Source organism: Suillus discolor (assembly GCF_016758755.1).
Source record: "Suillus discolor strain FC423 chromosome Unknown F5147scaffold_1, whole genome shotgun sequence".
In the NCBI taxonomy this organism is placed as follows: Eukaryota; Fungi; Basidiomycota; class Agaricomycetes; order Boletales; family Suillaceae; genus Suillus; species Suillus discolor.
In genome coordinates, this window is record NW_024541248.1 from 1,066,196 (window position 1) to 1,084,922 (window position 18,727).

General features: G+C 47.9%; 9 protein-coding genes across 9 annotated transcripts; 7 read left to right on the top strand and 2 right to left on the bottom strand.

Moving 5' to 3' along the window:
* Positions 1-211: 211 nt before the first annotated feature.
* On the top strand, positions 212-2,448 carry F5147DRAFT_663212 (histidine phosphatase superfamily; the record flags this gene model as incomplete). Its single annotated transcript, XM_041434856.1, has 9 exons — positions 212-386; positions 439-838; positions 889-977; positions 1,039-1,057; positions 1,113-1,392; positions 1,441-1,516; positions 1,637-1,843; positions 1,894-1,967; positions 2,021-2,448. The coding sequence occupies 9 exons, from the start codon at positions 212-214 to the stop codon at positions 2,309-2,311; spliced, it is 1,611 nt and encodes a 536-aa protein (XP_041300132.1). The 3' UTR covers positions 2,312-2,448.
* A 294-nt stretch (positions 2,449-2,742) lies between these two features.
* On the top strand, positions 2,743-5,143 carry F5147DRAFT_831975 (histidine phosphatase superfamily; the record flags this gene model as incomplete). Its single annotated transcript, XM_041443788.1, has 9 exons — positions 2,743-3,214; positions 3,266-3,805; positions 3,867-3,885; positions 3,941-4,220; positions 4,269-4,344; positions 4,398-4,403; positions 4,465-4,671; positions 4,726-4,799; positions 4,853-5,143. The coding sequence occupies exons 1-9, from the start codon at positions 3,037-3,039 to the stop codon at positions 5,141-5,143; spliced, it is 1,671 nt and encodes a 556-aa protein (XP_041300133.1). The 5' UTR covers positions 2,743-3,036.
* Positions 5,144-5,703: 560 nt separating this feature from the next.
* F5147DRAFT_647191 (uncharacterized protein) lies at positions 5,704-7,336 on the top strand (the record flags this gene model as incomplete). Its single annotated transcript, XM_041433182.1, has 8 exons — positions 5,704-5,826; positions 5,859-5,988; positions 6,040-6,074; positions 6,129-6,218; positions 6,383-6,539; positions 6,601-6,841; positions 6,898-6,922; positions 6,971-7,336. 8 exons carry the CDS (start codon positions 5,704-5,706, stop codon positions 7,334-7,336), a joined length of 1,167 nt encoding a protein of 388 aa, XP_041300134.1.
* Positions 7,337-7,569: 233 nt separating this feature from the next.
* On the top strand, positions 7,570-8,873 carry F5147DRAFT_663226 (Snf7 family). Its single transcript, XM_041434857.1, has 7 exons — positions 7,570-7,668; positions 7,733-7,775; positions 7,824-7,976; positions 8,031-8,183; positions 8,232-8,318; positions 8,369-8,441; positions 8,493-8,873. The coding sequence occupies exons 1-7, from the start codon at positions 7,613-7,615 to the stop codon at positions 8,546-8,548; spliced, it is 621 nt and encodes a 206-aa protein (XP_041300135.1). The 5' UTR covers positions 7,570-7,612; the 3' UTR covers positions 8,549-8,873.
* On the bottom strand, positions 8,722-10,821 carry F5147DRAFT_624358 (peptidylprolyl isomerase-like protein 2; the record flags this gene model as incomplete). Its single annotated transcript, XM_041432653.1, has 10 exons — positions 10,662-10,821; positions 10,467-10,613; positions 10,187-10,411; positions 9,983-10,134; positions 9,833-9,930; positions 9,644-9,781; positions 9,508-9,597; positions 9,309-9,457; positions 9,088-9,255; positions 8,722-9,034 (listed from the first exon to the last, which is right to left on the bottom strand). Exons 1-10 carry the CDS (start codon positions 10,751-10,753, stop codon positions 8,722-8,724), a joined length of 1,572 nt encoding a protein of 523 aa, XP_041300136.1. The 5' UTR covers positions 10,754-10,821.
* A 46-nt stretch (positions 10,822-10,867) lies between these two features.
* F5147DRAFT_663229 (uncharacterized protein) lies at positions 10,868-13,649 on the top strand. The gene is made up of 3 exons (XM_041434858.1): positions 10,868-13,120; positions 13,174-13,276; positions 13,330-13,649. The coding sequence occupies exons 1-2, from the start codon at positions 10,897-10,899 to the stop codon at positions 13,239-13,241; spliced, it is 2,292 nt and encodes a 763-aa protein (XP_041300137.1). The 5' UTR covers positions 10,868-10,896; the 3' UTR covers positions 13,242-13,276; positions 13,330-13,649.
* F5147DRAFT_663230 (uncharacterized protein) lies at positions 13,242-13,649 on the bottom strand. The gene has a single exon (XM_041434859.1). It carries the CDS (start codon positions 13,505-13,507, stop codon positions 13,289-13,291), a length of 219 nt encoding a protein of 72 aa, XP_041300138.1. The 5' UTR covers positions 13,508-13,649; the 3' UTR covers positions 13,242-13,288.
* F5147DRAFT_663235 (general substrate transporter) lies at positions 13,650-16,586 on the top strand. The gene is made up of 20 exons (XM_041434860.1): positions 13,650-13,813; positions 13,872-13,888; positions 13,942-14,048; positions 14,095-14,263; positions 14,314-14,359; positions 14,406-14,465; positions 14,519-14,640; positions 14,688-14,814; positions 14,868-14,963; positions 15,018-15,030; positions 15,089-15,106; positions 15,166-15,180; positions 15,231-15,309; positions 15,362-15,419; positions 15,470-15,579; positions 15,633-15,666; positions 15,715-15,770; positions 15,817-15,932; positions 15,984-16,040; positions 16,092-16,586. Exons 1-20 carry the CDS (start codon positions 13,718-13,720, stop codon positions 16,253-16,255), a joined length of 1,560 nt encoding a protein of 519 aa, XP_041300139.1. The 5' UTR covers positions 13,650-13,717; the 3' UTR covers positions 16,256-16,586.
* A 26-nt stretch (positions 16,587-16,612) lies between these two features.
* F5147DRAFT_8725 (P-loop containing nucleoside triphosphate hydrolase protein) lies at positions 16,613-18,643 on the top strand (the record flags this gene model as incomplete). The annotated part of the gene is made up of 3 exons (XM_041444441.1): positions 16,613-16,932; positions 16,979-17,925; positions 17,985-18,643. The coding sequence occupies 3 exons, from the start codon at positions 16,613-16,615 to the stop codon at positions 18,509-18,511; spliced, it is 1,794 nt and encodes a 597-aa protein (XP_041300140.1). The 3' UTR covers positions 18,512-18,643.
* Positions 18,644-18,727: the final 84 nt, after the last annotated feature.

Consider the following 18,727-nt stretch of genomic DNA (forward strand, 5'->3'; position numbering starts at 1 on the left):
CTTAAAAACTATCTTGCCAGTTGGCACACATTGCAAGATCATCAAACGTTTTATGATTCGGAATGCCTGAACGTAGCTTCCTACAGTTGATTTGGGCCACGTTCTTATGTAGACTTCCCGGTGTTGAACTTCTGTCATAATCACGTATATTTGCTATAAAGTATGTAACTCCAGTGTTTCATTTTTCTTCTGACCTCTCCAACTTGAAGCCATGCTTGCCGCCGTTCTACTGCTCGCTCTACCGTTCTGCACTGCAGAGTCGGCATCCAGTTATGCAGGATCAACCCTTGTTGATTCTTATCCTCCCCCTGGTACCACCAACGCTCCTGCTGTTGACGCTTACTTCCCGGATGGATCTCAAGTCGGTTATGCAGGTCCAACGCCTAGTCAGTGATCATGCTAGTGTTGTATTTCATGTGGTCTAATTAAACATATCAGCTGGTGCTGAACCTGCGGCCATTATCACTGCTATTCCGTTCTCTAAGGTCGAAAACGCATATCCCTTGTCAAGGCCCCACTCGGCAGACGGCGCAAACATCAATTTCAATGTGATGCGTCAATGGGGAAACTTGGCCCCCATGTACTCTGTGGAGTCCTTTGGCCTTCCTGATGCATCCCCCATCATCCCAGAAGGGTGTGGCCTCAACGCAGTCCATCTCTTGATGCGCCATGGCGCTCGCTATCCAACCTCTGACTCCGGAGTTTCTCACTTTGCCTCTAAAATTCATGCTGCTGCATCGAAAGAAGGCTTCAGTGTCACTGGCGATTTGAAATTCTTGGCAACCTGGACATACAAGTTGGGCGCGGAGATATTAACGCCTTTCGGTCGCGACTCGCTGTACGTTTGTTCTCCTTTACGATACTTCCACTGAGGCTCCCCTTCATCAGCTTCAGCAACGGGGTTGCCTTCCGCTACAGATACGGCAATTTGCTCAATGCCTTTACGGACCTCCCAGTATTCCGTACCACTTCTGAAGGTTTGCTCGCATCGAAAACTCGTTTCGTAATTCGCTCTGATTGTTTGCTTATGTCGTATAGATCGCATGTTGGATTCTGCGTGAGCAATTCATTCATATTTTTGCGTTCTCTGTGTCTTATAATGCTATTGGTAGCCTGAGCTTTGCCGCAGGCTTTTTCGATGTCAGAACTTACGAGACCGACTATCACCAGGAGATCATCATCGAGGAAAATAACTTCAACAACACCCTCGCTCCTTATGATGTATGCCCCAATGTCAATACGGAGGATGTCGGCAACTTCGGTGGCATTCAGTCTAAGAAATGGGCGGATATCTATCTCAAAGATGCTCGGAAGCGCTTGCAACCAATGATTCAAGGATTTAATTTGACCACCTCACGATTGGTTGATATGCAAGAACTCTGCGCCTATGAGGTAATCGCATCATTTACGCGGTTTTCATGGATTTCTGATATACGGCAGACCGTAGCCCTCGGATATTCCAAGTTTTGTGGCCTTTTCACTGAGAAAGAATGGGAAGGATACGAGTATTACGTCGGTATGTTTTCTCAAATGATCTTTGATGAACTCGGCGGTGATCTCTATTTGCAGATCTTAGTGAGTACATTGAATGGCGAATTTGCAGCCTGAGCGACTAATGACTTCATTGTAAACAAAGATTTCTGGTACAGCAGTGGACCAGGTAATCCAACGGCAGCAGCGCAGGGCCTTGGCTACGTTCAAGAACTAGTGTCGCGTCTCACTCACACTCCCATCAATGTCTGGAACAGCAGCACCAACAGCACTCTCAACTCAAACAACATCACATTCCCTCTTAATCAACCTATATATGTGGACGCTACCCACGACACTGTCATTTCCAGTAGTACGTTGCCATTTCATTTCCAGTTCAAGACTACTGACAGAAGGGCTCAGTCGTCACCACTCTGAACTTTACCAGTCTAGCTGCAACTGGTCCTCTGCCAACCGATCATATACCTCCTCACCGTGTACGCAATCTCATAGACCGCCGCTTACCTCTATTCCTGACCAGTCACATCAGTCATACATTGCCAGCCAGATTGCACCCTTTTCGAGCCAGCTTGTAGCGCAGGTACTCAGTTGCCCAGCTTCAGAGGAGCCGACTCATATCCGGTTCCTTCTGAACGATGGTGTGGTGCCACTGACGGGCATCCGTGGTTGCACGAAAGATTCAAACGGTCTCTGCGCACTGCCCGGTTTCATCAGCGCGATGCATGAACGAATTGGACAGATCGACTATGCGCATGATTGCTTCGTCAACTATACCATGCCCGATCCCGACAATATCATCGATGGAAGATACCCTAGTTAAAAGGATGATTGGGTATTAGTATACTCACAAGTGGCCACCTTTTGGAGAATGTTAATGAACGGGCTACCGACCTAACGCTCACCCGAAATTAAATAAATTAAATTAAATTGAGAAGGATCACATAATATAATGATGGCTAGAAGAGTTGGATTGAACCTATTCTCAATTGTACAGACAATTTCAATTTTAACAAGCAGCGACATGCAGACGAGCAATAAAATATTGAGCTCTCCCGGGTACTTGTGCTCTTCAAGACGAGTCTTATGTAATTACGTGGGTGGCAAGGGATGTGCTTCGAAATTCAAGGAAGGATTGTTGACGCGACGCGTCGACGCACTCGTGACATGCACGTGAGCGACGTGCCAGCACGTGAGTTGGACCACGAATACTTGATTCGGGACGTTTTCGTTTCATTGACTTAATGTTGCTATCGAGTTGGTCTTACATCTATGCAGTTACTTCTCGTGCCATGAAACACAAGTTTTTCTGAGTCTGCCGTATCTGCCACGCGCTGGCAGAACACGATGGTTCTACCAGTTCTACCGGCAGAGCTTCTACTTCTAGTCTCACAACACCTATAGTTCAACATTCAGAACGTTCAACCTCCGAGTCATCCGCTGTGTCTAGATTCAAACTCGTCCGCCTGACCTGGTTGCCAGATGTTGTAAATGGTTTTCTCACTATCTTTCTCAAAAAAACGACAGTTGGTGTAAACTTATCAAGCCATGCTCAGCGCCGTCGTTTTGCTGCTTGCTCTGCCGTTCTGCACTGCAGACTCAGCATCCAGTTATGCAGGATCAACCCTTGTTGATTCTTATCCTCCCCCCGGTGCCACCAACGCCCCTGCTGTTAACGCTTACTTCCCGGATGGATCTCAAGTCGGTTATGCAGGTCCAACGCCTAGTCAGTGATTATGCCAGTGTTATATTTCCTGTGGTCTAATTATTAAATTAGCTGGTGCTGAACCTGCGGCCATTATCACTGCTATCCCGTTCTCTAAGGTCGAAAACGCATATCCCTTGTCAAGGCCCCACTCGGCAGACGGCGCAAACACCAATTTCAATGTGATGCGTCAATGGGGAAACTTGGCCCCCATGTACTCCGTGGAGTCCTTTGGCCTTCCTGATGCATCCCCCATCATCCCAGAAGGGTGTGGCCTCAACGCAGTCCATCTCTTGATGCGCCATGGCGCTCGCTATCCAACCTCTGACTCCGGATCTTCTCACTTTGCCTCTAAAATCCATGCTGCTGCATCGAAAGAAGGCTTCAGTGTCACTGGCGATTTGAAATTCTTGGCAACCTGGACATATAAGTTGGGCGCGGAGATATTAAACGCCCTTCGGCCGCGACTCGCTGTACGTTTGTTCTCCTTTACGATACTTCCATTGACGCTCCCCTTCATCAGCTTTAGCAATGGGGTTGCCTTCCGCTACAGATACGGCAATTTGCTCAATGCCTTTACGGACCTCCCAGTATTCCGTACTACTTCTGAAGGTTTGTCTGCGTCGAAAGTGGTTCTACAATTACGCTCTGATTATTTGCTTGTGTCGTATAGATCGCATGGTGGATTCTGCGTGAGCAATTCATTCATATTTTTGCGTTCTCCATGCCTGATCACGCTATTGGTAGCCTGAACTTTGCAGCAGGCTTTTTTGACATCAGAACTTACAAGACCGACTATCACCAGGAGATCATCATCGAGGGGGTCAACTTCAACAACACCCTCTCCCCTAATCATGTATGCCCAAACTCCAATACGGCGGATATCGGTAAATTCGGTGGCACTCAGGCTAACAAATGGGCGAATATCTATCTCAAAGACGCTCAAATGCGTTTGCAACCAATGATTCAAGGATTTAATTTGACCATCTCACGATTGGCTGATATGCAGACACTATGCGCCTATGAGGTGATTACACCATTTACACGGTCTTCATGAGTTTCTGACATCCTGCAGACTGTGGCCCTCGGATATTCCAAGTTTTGCAACCTTTTCACTGAGGAAGAATGGGAAGGATACGAGTATTACGTCGGTATGTTTTCTCAAATGATCCTTGTTGGGCTCGGCGGTGATCTCTATTTGCAGATCTTAGTGAGTACATTGAGTGGTAAACTTGCAGCCTGAGTGACTAATGAGTTCATTGTAAACAAAGGTTTCTGGTATGGGCATGGACCAGGCAATCCAACGGCAGCAGCGCAGGGCCTTGGCTATGTTCAAGAACTAGTGTCGCGTCTCACTCACACTCCCATTAATGTCTGGAACAGCAGTACCAACAGCACTCTCGACTCGAGCAATATCACATTCCCTCTCAATCAACCTATATATGTGGATGCTAGCCACGACACTGTCATTTCCAATAGTAGGTTGCCATTTTCTTCCTTTCTAATGTAAGACTGCTGACGGAAGGGCTCAGTCGTCACTGCTCTGAACTTTACCAGTCTAGCTGCAACTGGTCCTCTGCCGACCGATCATATACCTCCTCGCCGTGTACGCAGTCTCATAGACCACCGCTTGCCTCTATTTCTGACCAGTCACATCAGTCATACATTGCTAGCCAGATTGCACCTTTTGCCAGTCAGCTTGTAGCGCAGGTACTCAGTTGCCCAGCATCAGAGGAGCCGACTCATATCCGGTTCGTTCTGAACGATGGTGTAGTGCCACTAACGGGCATCCGTGGTTGCACGGATGACTCGAATGGTCTCTGCGCGCTGCCCAGCTTCATCAGCGGAATGCATGAACGAATTGGGCAGATCGACTATGCGCATGATTGCTTTGCCAAATATACGATACCCAAACCCGACAACATCATTGATGGAAGATACCCTAGATGACGTCGTATATACCCCACCCTGTTAATGAATGTCAATGTCAATTGAATGTAATTACTCGCGTCACGCGATAACCATGTGTTTGTGACATCTCACGTGCTTAATTCCGTTTCCATCATGACCGGAATAGTATATCAAGCTAAGTTTTCAAAGTTCCACGTTGAACCGCGGTTCTTGCTGCAGCTCGACCCTGTTAATCTCGCTGTTTTTCTAAAAACTTTCTTAGCTTGGGATCTACGACGTGCCTTACCATGACCCTTGATATTCTCACCATGTATTTTCCCTTTGAATTATTTTATTCTCGGGCCCGGCGGATTACATAACTCAAGAGGAAACATTGTCATGATCGATCGGCAGCAGTCAGGACAGCTCAACGACAGCTTGTTTGTCTCATTTAATTCCAGATCTGGCAATTTAATTGCAAAATATACAACCCCTGAAGGCGTCCTGAAATCCGAAGTGCGGACGGCGGTGCCTATTTTAAGTTGCAGGATGGGTGTGGGCGCAAACAATTTGTTCACTCATCATTTTTCTTCTTCAACGCTCTTGAACAACCAGATACTATGGCAAATCCGCAGGAAACTGCGACTGCTTTCGACTTCGATGATAGGCTCGGCCTAGTCTTCATCGTAGAGGCCGCAACACTATCCGTACTGGCTATCACAACTCTCCTGGCATACATCACTGTACGTATCTTATTTAATTTTCAAGCTCGCAGACTTATCCCAGGCCTATTAGTATAGCGCCGTCACAATTCGAATGGGTGCCTACACGCAGATGGTCCACCGACACTCACGTTCATTATTATTTCTTAAATCTAATGATCTTTGACCTCATTCAAGCAATCGGTGAGCCATCCATGTCGGTGCCGCTTCCACAGTCTTCTGACAATCTTTCAGGGGGGATGTTCAATATCGTGTGGATTGATGCTGCTGTAGGTTTACACTTTGTATCATGACCGCTCAATAAATTTGATTTCGATCTGCAGGAGATATATCCCGGCACCATATGCACTGTGCAAGGTATCATCATTCTTGAGGTAGAACCTGAGAGCGCCAATTTACCACAATTATCGCAGGTGCCTTCAAGCATGTGGGCAATACGGGCGCAGCTTTCAGGCGAGTCCGATATATCATTTGGTTTTACGTCCAGATGCTAACCAATTTTCCCAAAACAGCACGATTGTAACTACATCCCGCCATCGTCATTGGAAACCCTTCTCATGCTAATTGGTTTCTGCAGACTATCGCCTTGCACACGATGCAGGTACTGATATTGAGGTGGAGTACCCCTCCAAAAGGAGCACTACTTGGCTCAGCTATTATATGGATGATCGTTGGCCTGATGGTCGGAATACCGAACATAATCATTGATGATTTCTATGGACCAACCGGGCATTGTACGTCCCCCATTCAGTGAGAGTGCTCATCCACGCCGCTAAATAATTTTGTATCGGACAGGGTGCTGGATAGAACGTAACAACTTCCAACGAATGGGTCTTCAATACATGTGGATGTGGTTTGCAGCATTCATCACTATCGTTGTTTACATCTTCCTTGCTCTTGTGGTCAAACGGATCGTTAGCATTGATGGATACAAGATTCGGTGGACGTCCTCCGAGATCCGTAGTATCACGCCGTCCGATGGTTCTGATCCCCGACAACGGGGGGATGAAGGCGCCATCGCGCTACGTATGCTCTTGTGAGTTTGACGATGGCCCACAGTCAGTGGAACATTTCTAATATTTACTTTCCCAGCTACCCTGCGGTCTACATTATCACAGTAGGTGGGATTACTCATAAGCTATTCACCCTCTGATATTTTTGACAGGTGTTGCCTATCACTGCTGCCCGCTTCACGGAGTTTCACACACAAAATGTGCCATGGGGAGTGACGGCTTGGGCAGACACCCTTCTTCTCTTGTCGGGATTCTTCAACACAATCCTATATACGCTGACGCGCCCAAAGCTCCTTCCGCGTAGACGTCGGTCGCCCTCCCGGGTTGTTCTAACATCCACGAGCTCAAATCAATTCGGTAGGACTAACCGATTCCAACACCACAAGCACTATCCCTATGATACAAAACCTGAAGAAGGAGTGCTCCCTTCTATGAGTTTTGAACTCGCAGAACCACCACAGCGCTCCTCGTCCGAGTTGCGCTTTGCTCACCCTGAGGTATCAAATACCAAGCAATGATTGTTTTGTATTTTTATGGGACCCCACCCAATGCTGTGCGCTGCTTCATGCTGCACAGAGTCCAAATTCCGTACTTGTATTGCAACACTTTTACTCTAGCCTCGACACTGTAAATAACGTCCTTAATGACATGTCGCTATTCAATGGTCTTGTTTGTGGGGTAGAGTAGGATAGCAATGACCCGGATTTAGCCACTTCAGTGGTGGCAGTGTTGCTACTACACACGGACCGGACTGACTCGGTGGTCTCCACAACCTCGTCAACACAGACATTACCATGGGGTTGAGCCAGTCGGCACCCAAGATCACTGCTCATGATCGGGCGATTCTCGAGTGCGTGGGCTTTCATGCTTTCTCAATCAAACGGTAACGCCCAACAAGAGCATCTACTGCGTAGTCTCAAACTTCAGCGCGATAAGCTAAAGCAGTACCAGAAGAAGGTCAGACTACACTCGTAGGGGTTTTGCATCTATAACCCTTTAATACAGATACAAGTCGTGCTCGACCGCGAGCATGAAATTGCGAAAGCCCATCTCGCCACCGGTCAGAAGGACCGTGCCGTCATAGCCCTCCGAAGGCGCAAGTACCAGCAGAGCTTGCTACTGAAGACTGACAGTCAATTAGAGAACCTGGAACAATTAGTCCGTCTCGTTCATGTTGCTCAAATGTACGCTAAAACCCAATGTTCCTTGCAGGTGTCAACCATCGAGTTTTCTTTGGTCGAGGTTTCTGTCCTTCACGGTCTCAAGCAAGGAAATGAAGTTCTTAAAGAGATCCATCGCGAGATGAGTATTGAGAGCGTTGAGAAGCTCATGGATGAGACGCAAGAAGCGAGAGAATATCAGCGAGTAAGTTATATTCCGTGCTTCTTGTGCTGTATTGAGGATGGTGTACAGGAAATCGGTGATTTGCTGGCGAACCGATTAACACATGATGAAGAGGACTCCGTCCAGGCGGAGCTCCTGGCATTACAAGGGGAAGCGGTCAGTACGAACTGTCGGATATTATTTCACTTTTTTCACATGATATCTAGCTTGGACAAGCTGAACCTAAAGTGCGCCTGGATTTGCCATCTCCACCTAGGTCGTTGCCGCTTGTTTCAGAAGGTCAGAGTAGTTCACGATTGTCGAACGGCCTTGATCCTCATTTCTATTTAGAAGCCCAGCAAGTACTCCAAGAGACTAAGAGGGAGCGAGTTCCCTTACCTGGTTAGCACCTGCTATTTAGCACGCATAGTATCACAGAGATTTTTATTTTGGCATTACTCATATCCTCATTCGTGGCCTAGGCCTTCTCCAGACATTTACAGATACTACGACACTACAGTAGGATGGCAGTTAATAATACAAATATTAGACGTCAGACTAGAGCAACAGTATCGGTCTACTACCAGCTGTCAAAGTTTCCGAACCCTATTTTTCGCTTTTTTTTGGCATCGTCGCCGACGTCATTGGCTTGTACGCCAGGTGTGACCTGATCTAACGGCCTCTTGACGCCGAGATACTTGCCCACCCCCACCCCCACACCTGCAGCACCCCCACCAAAGGCCGAGTCCCCAGTACCGACTTTGACCCCAAACCAATTAATATCATCCCCTTGAATCTTGTCAGGTTGTTTCTTGGAATCATCTTGTGCTTCTGCACGCCGAGCAAGTTTTCTTGCAAGCCGTGTTTTATATGCTTCAAAGGGATCCTGATGTCTACAAGGGAAGCTATATGAATATAGGTCTGAGCAAAAAAGCAATGTACGTACATAATGACTTCCGTTATCTGCACCGGCTTCGCTGGGCGCTCTGTTCCATCTTTACGAGGGAGTTTTTCCAGAGCATCGAGGACGTCGTCTCCTCCAACTAGCTTGCCGAAGACAGTGTGCTTGTTGTCAAGATTTGGTGTAGCTTTGAATGTGACATAAAATTGCGACCTGTAGTGGCACTTGTCAGTGAAACAGAAAACAAGGTAAACCGGCAGACGCACGTATTCGTGCCAGCGCCCTTGTTGGCCATGGCGAGAATACCACGACTATCGTGTTTAGCGGCACCTCTCATGTCATACTCGTCTCGGAAAGGAGTACCCCAGTGTGACTCTCCACCAGAGCCTGTACCAGTAGGGTCACCTGTTTGCACCTACGGCGACATGAGTATCTAATCTCGCGAGACGACGAATGAAGAAGTACCATGAAGCCAGGAACAAGTCTGTGAAAGAGGCAGTTATCATACTTCCCTGCTCTTGCAAGCATGAGAAAGTTGTAACAAGTTTTCGGTGCCTGTGAGGGAATGTTAGCGACGCCAACAAGAGCAAGTAGCACTGACCTTGTCGCAATACAACTCCAGGTTCAACGAACCGCCTAAACTGGTCACGACCCGGACATATGCTCTTCGTTTACCAACGTCTTTCTCTTTCCCCTTGCCCTTGGGAGGGTTCGACATTTCTTCGAACATCAGTTCTTCCTAAGCTACCATCAACAAGAATGCTCGTCACAGCCGGTTCTTTTTGCGCACCTCGTCCCACAGTAGTTGTGAACTTCGTGTCTGAGGATCCACAGACGTTGAAGTCAATGATGCACCGGGCGCACCACTAGAATAAGGAGAAATGTTCCCTGGTATGGTACTCAGGCTGCATCCTGCCGTGAAAAAAATGGTGGAGCTCACAAGGGACAGCAGCTTTACCCTTGACTTCAGAGATCACTTTAACAGTAGCTGGTTTGGGCTTCTCATCCTTCTTTACAATGGCAGTAGTAGTAGTATTGGTTGTAGACAAAGGTGGGAGACCATGAGGGTTTTGCAATGTGATGACGTCCTCCCTGCAAGAGTAATGCTGAGTCCAGAATGATAGAGAAAGATTGGAAAACTAACTTCTTGAATTTTGCATCTTCAAGAAGATCCTTACCGCCTTTGATACTTTCTGCAAGGAAAACATTTCCTGTGGTTGCAATTGCTACTATATGCGAGTGCTCGCTGAATGGCTTGAATGAGATTGGATCATGAATTTCGCCAGATGTTTTGCGCGAATAGTGCAGTGATATCAGGTCACCAGGTGCGAGGGGCTCTTTTGTGATGGGATTTGTATTGTTATGCTGCCTTTGAATGGAAGCATAAGACAAACGTCACCTTGCAGGAAGAGAGGATGACTTGCTTTAGCCAAGGAATAATGTTTACGAGATCAAACACGAAGCCTGTTCCATCCGCATTGCGGGCACACACTGGATGACTAAATGGCTGGAAAGAAAGCGCGCAACAGTCGAATGGCGTCTGCACTCGAGGGTCCGATCCTTGAAGTTTTCTGTGCAAAACATGAGAACTCCATAATTTAGGCGTAGAAAAGACTTACGCTTTGTACCCAGATGAAGCAGAATGCTGCCCGAATTCGCCAGCATGTTCTGCATGTGTGATATAGAGTTTGTTAGAATTTCCGTGGCCCATGTTGCAGTTGGTTTGTGATTGAGTGTATAATAACCTTCAAAGTGAGCGCTCAGCGGACCTGGTCAAGCTTCCGAATCTAATAAACGTAAATAAGATAAATCACAAATTGAAGGTCTCCATCTTCTTTCATCGTCAGCTTGCAGATGCTGCGTCATGCCACCACAAAAGCAAGGCAGACTACTGGCGTGCTTGATTTCCTTGCGCCGACTGCGTTCGGACACCGTCTCGGTAGCTCCAAGGTGCGACCTTCGGTGACAAAACTATCCAAAAGACACGATACGGAGAGACTTGCAGAATTTCCAGTCTCCGTATGTACACAAAGCCCGGCAATTCTTTGTCAGAACATCAAACAACGTATCAGCTTACTGAGCCAGTCAGGCGCTGCTGCTGTCTCCGACCCAGATATTAACTTCTTTGACGAAAAGGTTGTCGAGCTTCGTCTCGCTCTGAAGGCTGGTGACATCGCGCGAGTAGGAGAGCTATGGTCGCAGTTGGAAGATAGAAAGCTACTGCGACTCCTCGGTCCAGAGTTGCGTGGGTTTTCTGAGCGCGCTGCTCAGCTGTGCTTCACGGGCAACTCTGAGTCTTGGGACGCAGACGAGAGGAAGGTCATCGAGGGCATAGCCATTGCTGCCGCCTTTGAGGGTGCAGTCAATGCCCTCACGACTTGTATGATCGCACATATAAAGAGAGGTGACTCGCAGGCAGCCCTTCACCTGTACAGACGTTTTCTGGTTCACTCCAGCAACCAGGCCGTGTCTGAGCCCCTACCATCCCCAACGCAGGAAGATGTCGAGGATAAGAATGGGCTAGCTCTCGATTTTCTAGGCGACCAGCTATCCCACCAACCCAATTTGTCACTCGTCCTCGCAGCAATAGCCGCACATGCACTCGAAGATTCATTCGAGGGCGCGCTGAAGATAATGCTCGACAATCCTGTACGCATAAATCAGTCCGCTCAGAAAGAGTTCACGGCATCGTTTGATAACATCTCGTTCCGGACAAAAGTTCAAAGTTACGTTCGCCGCGTTGACATCGCAAGACTCATCTCTCGCCACCACTCACTCAGCACTCATATCACAAATCTCTCAAGGGATCAGGATCTTTCACAGATCCAGAACTTATACCGGGCAATCATCGACGGTTTGAATGGTCCAGAGCCATATCTCGCCGCCCGTGATTCCCAGAAATCCAACCAAAGACCTGTGGTAGTCCAAGAGATCGTCTGGGCAGCATTCTTGACAGGGTTTTTGCGGTGCCACCGTCGGGACCTGGCGGAGAATCTCTGGAATGACATGCTTAAATGTGGCATCCAGCCTGGTGTTATCACCTGGACAGCGCTCTTGGATGGGTTTGATAGCATGGGAGAAGCTGATGCCGCTTCCACCAGTTGGGATAACATGGTTTCCCAAGGGATTCGACCGGGAATTTTGACATATCGCGCTGTCATCTCGACATTATTTAACGCTTGGAGACCAGATGACGCTACTGAGAAATTTGCAATATTTAAGCGGGAACTTGCTAACGGTTCGTTGCCGAACACTGCGGACGCATTGCCTGTATACAATACAGTGCTGCACGGTCTTCTCAATAATAGACGACCGGGTGACGCCGATGCGTTGCTGCAGAATTTGCGGCAGAATGGCCCAAAGCCAGACATCGTTTCCTACAATACTTTCCTGCGTCACCATGGCCGCAGAGGCGAATTCCGTGCGGTGTCGGTGTTGCTCGAGCGTCTCCGAGAAGATGGGCTGACCGGCGATGCGTTCACGTTCTCCTCTGTACTTTCAGCTCTTCTCAAGGTTGGGCGTACTGACGCTATCGACATTATTTTGAATCTGATGAAGAAGCAAAATGTGGTGCCCAACGTCGCCGTCTTCAGCGCGATCATAGACCAACAGCTTCGCGAGCCATGGGAGGAAGGTCTTAGAACAGCAATGGAGCTACTTCAGAGGATGGAAACGAATCCGGATGCCCAACCCAATGACGTGACATACACAGGCGTGCTTGCATCCTTGCACCGCCAGGTATGGCCCAACACCGCCCTGGCCGAGGAATGCAGGAGATACATCCTTAAAAGGATGAAGGAGCGAAACATCCGGTTTAATCGGGTGACCTACCACATACTGATCAAAGCATGTTTGGAGAACCCAGAACCAGAAGGATTGCAAGGGGCATTGGGCTACTACAGGGAAATGGCAAGCCGGAGAGTCCCGACGAATTATGATACATGGTATATTCTACTACATGGGCTGATTTCGAGGGAGGAGTGGGCAGTTGCAGATGAGATGGTAGATGACCTCCTGAGGTATATCAAACCAGTTGGGGCATTGGAGAGCCTGGTTGGTAGAATCCAACGTCGGACAGCTTGGAGGATGAAGTTAGGACCAAAGTTTTATGCCTGACGTAGACATACCTACAATATAATACGCATCATTCATCGCGAGAAGAATGTCCAAGCCAAAGGCTTCTCGCCCATGAAAAATGACTTGCCGAGACCAACACGAGTGTAACGATCATACACTGCAAGACACATTATTCGTAAGTGTAGACAGGCTTGATGCGTTTACACATACGCCAATAACTACACCTCCTGCCAAAGTACTTGCCCACCCATGGCAGTAGTAAGACGAGTGCAAGTTGCTGAAGCTCTTCTAAACTCTCGTTCCACTCTTTCTGGGCCAAACGGTAGTCTTCATCAGAATCATATGATACATTTGATGAGGAGTCTGAAGAATGGTCCGAGCGTGGCATGCTTTAGTAGTCTGCCTTTGCGGTGTCTTGACGCAATGGTCTCCAAATGAAGTAGTTCTAAGTTGATGGTGTTGCCACTACCAGTGGAGTCACTTGATTCAGAGTGGCGCTGTACGTACGACACTCCGCTTTTAGGTATTGACGCTTTCTCTGCTTTCCCTCCCTACTTCTTGTTATCAGCTGTTTCCTACCATCACCAGTCCATGCATTATGGTGGATGTTGCTCCTCTGCCCTCTCGACGCAAATTAGTCGGGCAACCTCTCCTTTACGCTATTTCTGTATTCGCTAGTTTGGGTGTTTTCCTGGTACGCTACGTCACGAGGAACGAGGCATAAAAAACTAATCACTGGTGCTAATTTCTAGTTCGGATATGACCAGGGGTTCGTTATACACATCTCTCGCTGGATTACTAGCTACTGAGTCCATGCGGCAGCGTCATGTCAGGTATCATCACCGGTCCCTATTTCAAACAGTTTTTCAACAATCCCGGTCCCATTGAAATTGGTACCATGGTCGCAGTTCTCGAGCTTGGGGCACTTGGTATGTTTTTAATGACCGGTTTTGCGCTGTATAATGACATTCACAGCCACGTCGATTGCTGCTGGTCGTGTCGGCGACATAATTGGCCGGAAGGGGACCCTCTTCACTGGAGCTATCGTTTTCACCATTGGTGGCGCTATTCAGACATTTACCACAGGTTACTACATCATGATCGTTGGTCGAGTGGTAAGCGGCTGTGGAGTTGGGCTCTTGTCGTAGGTCCTCAAGGTTTAATTTTTGTGCAAGTGCTCAGCGCACTTTTCAGGACGATCGTTCCTATATATCAAAGCGAAATTTCTCCACCTGATCATGTAAGTCTTAAACTTTACACATTTATGCTACTAATTTGGTTTGCAGAGAGGCGCGCTTGCGTGCATGGAATTCACCTGCAATGTTTTCGGCTATGCAACCTCTGTTGTGAGTCGTCTTTGTCTGCTGCAGTTATGAAGGCAAGCTAACATTCCCAAAAGTGGGTGGATTATTTTTCTTCATTCATCGAATCAGATCTTTCTTGGCGCATTCCCCTTTTCCTGCAATGCGTCATCGGAAGCATCCTCGCTGCGGGAAGCCTGGTTATTCCTGAGAGCCCTCGGTATGCTATCTCTCATTGTTACGGTAGTATGCACTGAAACTATCCAGATGGTTGATTGATACTGACCGAGATGTTGCCGGAATGAGTATTATCGTGGATCTGCATGGAGGAGATCCTGATAACATCCTCGCTCAAGCGGAATTCCAAGAAATCAAGGACAAAGTCATTTATGAGGTACGCTAATTGTCGATGCAGCTATCATCATTTTTACAATTCAACGCTCACAGCGTGAACTTGGGGAAGGACGCTCGTACGCTGTGATGTGGAAGAAGTATAAACGACGCGTGTTGCTTGCCATGTCTTCCCAAGCATTTGCTCAACTGGTAAGCTTCTGCCGTTTTACCCATATCATGCCGTCATGAACATATTTTTCCCAGAATGGAATCAACGGTAATGTGTCTGCCTTTGTGCGGCTTTCATGAAACTAATGAGTCGAAACGACATCCAGTGATTGGATACTACGCTCGTACGCATTTTATCTCACACTAAAGTGATCTTTGACTGATCAAAGTGCGTGTTGTTTAGCATCTGTTTTTGAAGGTACGGGTGGACGAATATTTTTTTCTGGCGAAAATCTCATTGAAACGCAGAGGCCGGGTGGCTTGGCCGTGATGCTGTGTTAATGACGGGTATCAATGCGATCATTTACACCTTGAGCACCTTACCCCCGTGAGTGGCATCCTACCAACGGTCTCGTTAGGAAAGCTAAACGCTCCTATAGCTGGTACCTCGTAGACCGTTGGGGTCGTCGCGTTATTCTACTTTCTGGTGCCGTTATCGTTGGTTCCTTTTCTGATGAACGGCCTTCAGGGTGCTCACCGATACGTAGATGGGCATTGCCTTGGGCTTGACTGGCTGGTGGATGTATGTTGACATACCAGCTACACCCAATGCTGTGGTAATTTGTGTTATCGTCTACAATGCTGCATTTGGCTATAGGTAAGCTTTCTCGGCACATTTTTCGAGCCTTCGATATGATATCGTTATCTTAGTTGGGGTCCCATTCCATGGCTCTATCCTCCCGAGGTGATATCCTTTCAGCAATAGGCTAATAAGATGCTGAATTTGCTTCAGATCATGCCCCTCACATTCCGCTCCAAAGGTGTATCGATATCAACTGCAACCAATTGGTGAGCTCGAAGCACCTCTCACATGTCAACCAACTGACACGACCAGGGCATTCAATTTCATCGTCGGAGAGACAACTCCATACCTCCAAGAAGCCATTACATGGAGATTATACCCTATGCATGGGTTCTATTGCGCATGCAGTTTCATTCTCGTTTATTTCTGTAGGTAGATGCTCTTGCATGCCGTTTTCCATGCTCACTGATTACACGTAGTATATCCCGAGACTAAAGGTGTTCCTCTCGAAGAAATGGATGCCGTGTTCGGTGAAGGTACAGTTTTCCGATTCTTCCAGTCGAACGGTATTGAATGTATCTTTGCAGAGGAGAGGCTGGATTATGAATCCGAGCGGGCATCTCTGATGTCTAATGCCCGCAGCCCTTCGGTACGTTCTGGCTCCCGAGTCACAGAACGTGGATGGGTTAGCCGGCTACTCTATCGTAACGACAGGAGCACATACCAGCCCATCGGTGAGGGCGATGAATAGGAACTCGCGAGGATTGAAGGTGACCACGTGAAGGCGCACAAAGAAGATACGAGGGAGCAGCTCCCGCCCTCCTCTTCTTCACCCACGTCTCCTGTTACTGCTACGGTTGATAATTGAAGTGCTGTTTAATTGCGAGACAGTATGCCAGTGTCGCATGCGGCAACGTTACTTCTCTGGCATGTTCTTTCATTTACCACCAGCAGTTGTGCCTTTCAATCCTCACGATACACTACGTACTGGCCCACAATTACGACTTCACTTCGTTGACACCATTCATGTATCTTACTGGTCATTACTGTACTTCCAACCACAATATGATGCGTTATATATACCACTCTGGTGATGTCACGTGTCCGCATGAGTTTTCCTTCACCTCCAGCAGTCGCGCTGTTATATCGCAGCTGGGCGCGTCAGTCAGTCTGCAGGAAACATGGACTACTTCGCTATATGAGCCGTAGCTTGGAGACACATACAAAAGAGCCACTGCACAAGAACAGCACGGGACAAGCTCCACTGGGTGTGACTTTCGAGTCCCTTGGAGTGGGGACACCGATTGCAGCGGCCCTCCGTGTTGCATTCCCCGATGTTCAGCAACCCACGACAATGCAGCGCAAGATGATACCTGCTGTGGTGGGTAAGCAAGATATTCTCTTGCAGGACTTCACGGGTACTGGAAAGTGCGTACTTGTCGCTGAATGTTGACTCAAACTAACGTCCTTCAAGGTCATTTGGATTGCTACTTGGACTCCTGAGCAAACCAAGGATATCTAGATACGAAACGGAAAAAGGAAAGGCTCAAGCAACAAAAGGAATTACAACTCTCCTGATCGTTCCCCACCGTGACCTTGCATACCAATTTTTGCACTGGCTACACCACATGCTGACGTCTGCGGGTGAACCTGGTCCATATTCGCTCGCTTCGATTGCACAGGTGCTAGTCCGCGGCTCACCACCCAAAAACCTCACAAGCTCATCTCCTCGGATCCTGGAAGCGATTGTGAACCCATCGTCACCTGGAATATCCGTGCTCCGGGATTATCCTCCGCATATACTCATTGCCACACCAACTGCGCTTATGGACGTGCTTCGCAAGGAGCCAGAAGTGCTCCAGTTATCCACGTTATCGACTGTCGTCGTCGATGAGGTGGACTGGCTTCTGCAAATGGTGCCCCAGAAAAGCAAGTATACCACGGAAAAAGCAGCGCGGCTAAGTCAGAAGCATCCTGAAGTTCTGAAGACTTTGCTGGATGTCCTTTATACAAGCACTAAAACGAACGCCTCACACTTTTTGCGGAAGCGTCTTCTAGAGATGAAGTTGGCCCCAATTGATCGGCCGCAACTAATCATGCTCAGTGCAACAATGCGAAATAGGTTGAGGACGGCTTTCTTTGGTGCTTACGGGTGGTTTAGAAGGGGAAAAGTGCTCAAGCTTATCAAAGCTTCGTCGGCCTCACGTCCAGCTCACGGTCTTAATCGCACGATCACACATCATGTTCTTGTCATGTCGCAGGATGGCTGTGTGAAAAATATAGCTGGTGCTCGCAAAGCTCGAGCTCCCACGCCCTTGGACTCTTCCGAGTATGTGAGTTCTGCTGAGGAACAGGACAAAGAAGAAGAGTTGATTTTTGATGAAGATGATGAAGCACTGCTCGATGATGAAACTGACATAGGTGAGGATATTATGTTTTTATATTTTTATTCGGTTATCGACAATTTGATTTGCGATTAGATATGCTACAAGCTCCTCCTGTTTTTACTCCAGGGATGCTTGAAGCCGTCGCATCCGCATTCGCTCTTGACGTACCAAATATCGCGCTTCTCGTCTTACCTGCAACTACATCCGTTCGACGAGTTATTTTTGAGCTGAATCAACTGGGAGTGAATGCCCACAGTCTTGATCTCGTGGACAATGAAGCCGGTCGAGCACACCTTCTGTCTAAGGACAGGGATATTCCCGATGAGAATCCCACATTACTTGTATCGACGCTCGCAACGACCCGAGGGATCGATTTTCCTGCGCTAACCCACGTTTTTCTCCTGGGACTTCCGCAAGAACGCGCGGGAGACGTTTACCAGCATGTCGCAGGAAGAGTTGGCCGATTTGGCCGCCGAGGGAAAGTAATCACTATTGTGGAAGGACGCCGGGAGAGTGAGGGGAAGAAAGGTAAAGTTTGTGTCAGGGATGATTCGAAGAAGATGGATATTATGCTGAAGAAGCTTGGTATTAGTGCAACCAAGCTGGAGCATTTTGACTGACAGAAGCAGCAGGCAGAAATATTTTGCATTTGTCCCATCGTGACCGTGCCCGTCGGTAGATTATATATCCCTAGGGAAACCCAACCGTGGTATTCGGGGAGTAATGGTGAACATGAGTTTTGATGTGGCGCCTGTGTGTGGGTGATTGAACGAAAGTTGTGACGGGATTATTAACGGCGGTATTGTTGGTTGGTTGCTGCCTTGCACGCGGATCAA

Bases quoted from the DNA above. Each gene is read 5' to 3' on its own strand.
- F5147DRAFT_663235 (XM_041434860.1), top strand. From the start codon at position 13,718: ATGGTGGATGTTGCTCCTCTGCCCTCTCGACGCAAATTAGTCGGGCAA. The intron at 14,466-14,518 runs GTGAGTCGTCTT...CATTCCCAAAAG, and splicing joins TCGGCTATGCAACCTCTGTT to TGGGTGGATTATTTTTCTTC. The intron at 14,641-14,687 runs GTATGCTATCTC...GAAACTATCCAG, and splicing joins GTTATTCCTGAGAGCCCTCG to ATGGTTGATTGATACTGACC.
- F5147DRAFT_663229 (XM_041434858.1), top strand. From the start codon at position 10,897: ATGCTGCGTCATGCCACCACAAAAGCAAGGCAGACTACTGGCGTGCTT. The intron at 13,121-13,173 runs CTTGGAGGATGA...AGACATACCTAC, and splicing joins TAGAATCCAACGTCGGACAG to AATATAATACGCATCATTCA.
- F5147DRAFT_663230 (XM_041434859.1), bottom strand. From the start codon at position 13,507: ATGCCACGCTCGGACCATTCTTCAGACTCCTCATCAAATGTATCATAT.
- F5147DRAFT_663226 (XM_041434857.1), top strand. From the start codon at position 7,613: ATGGGGTTGAGCCAGTCGGCACCCAAGATCACTGCTCATGATCGGGCG. The intron at 7,776-7,823 runs GTCAGACTACAC...CCTTTAATACAG, and splicing joins TAAAGCAGTACCAGAAGAAG to ATACAAGTCGTGCTCGACCG. The intron at 8,184-8,231 runs GTAAGTTATATT...GATGGTGTACAG, and splicing joins AAGCGAGAGAATATCAGCGA to GAAATCGGTGATTTGCTGGC.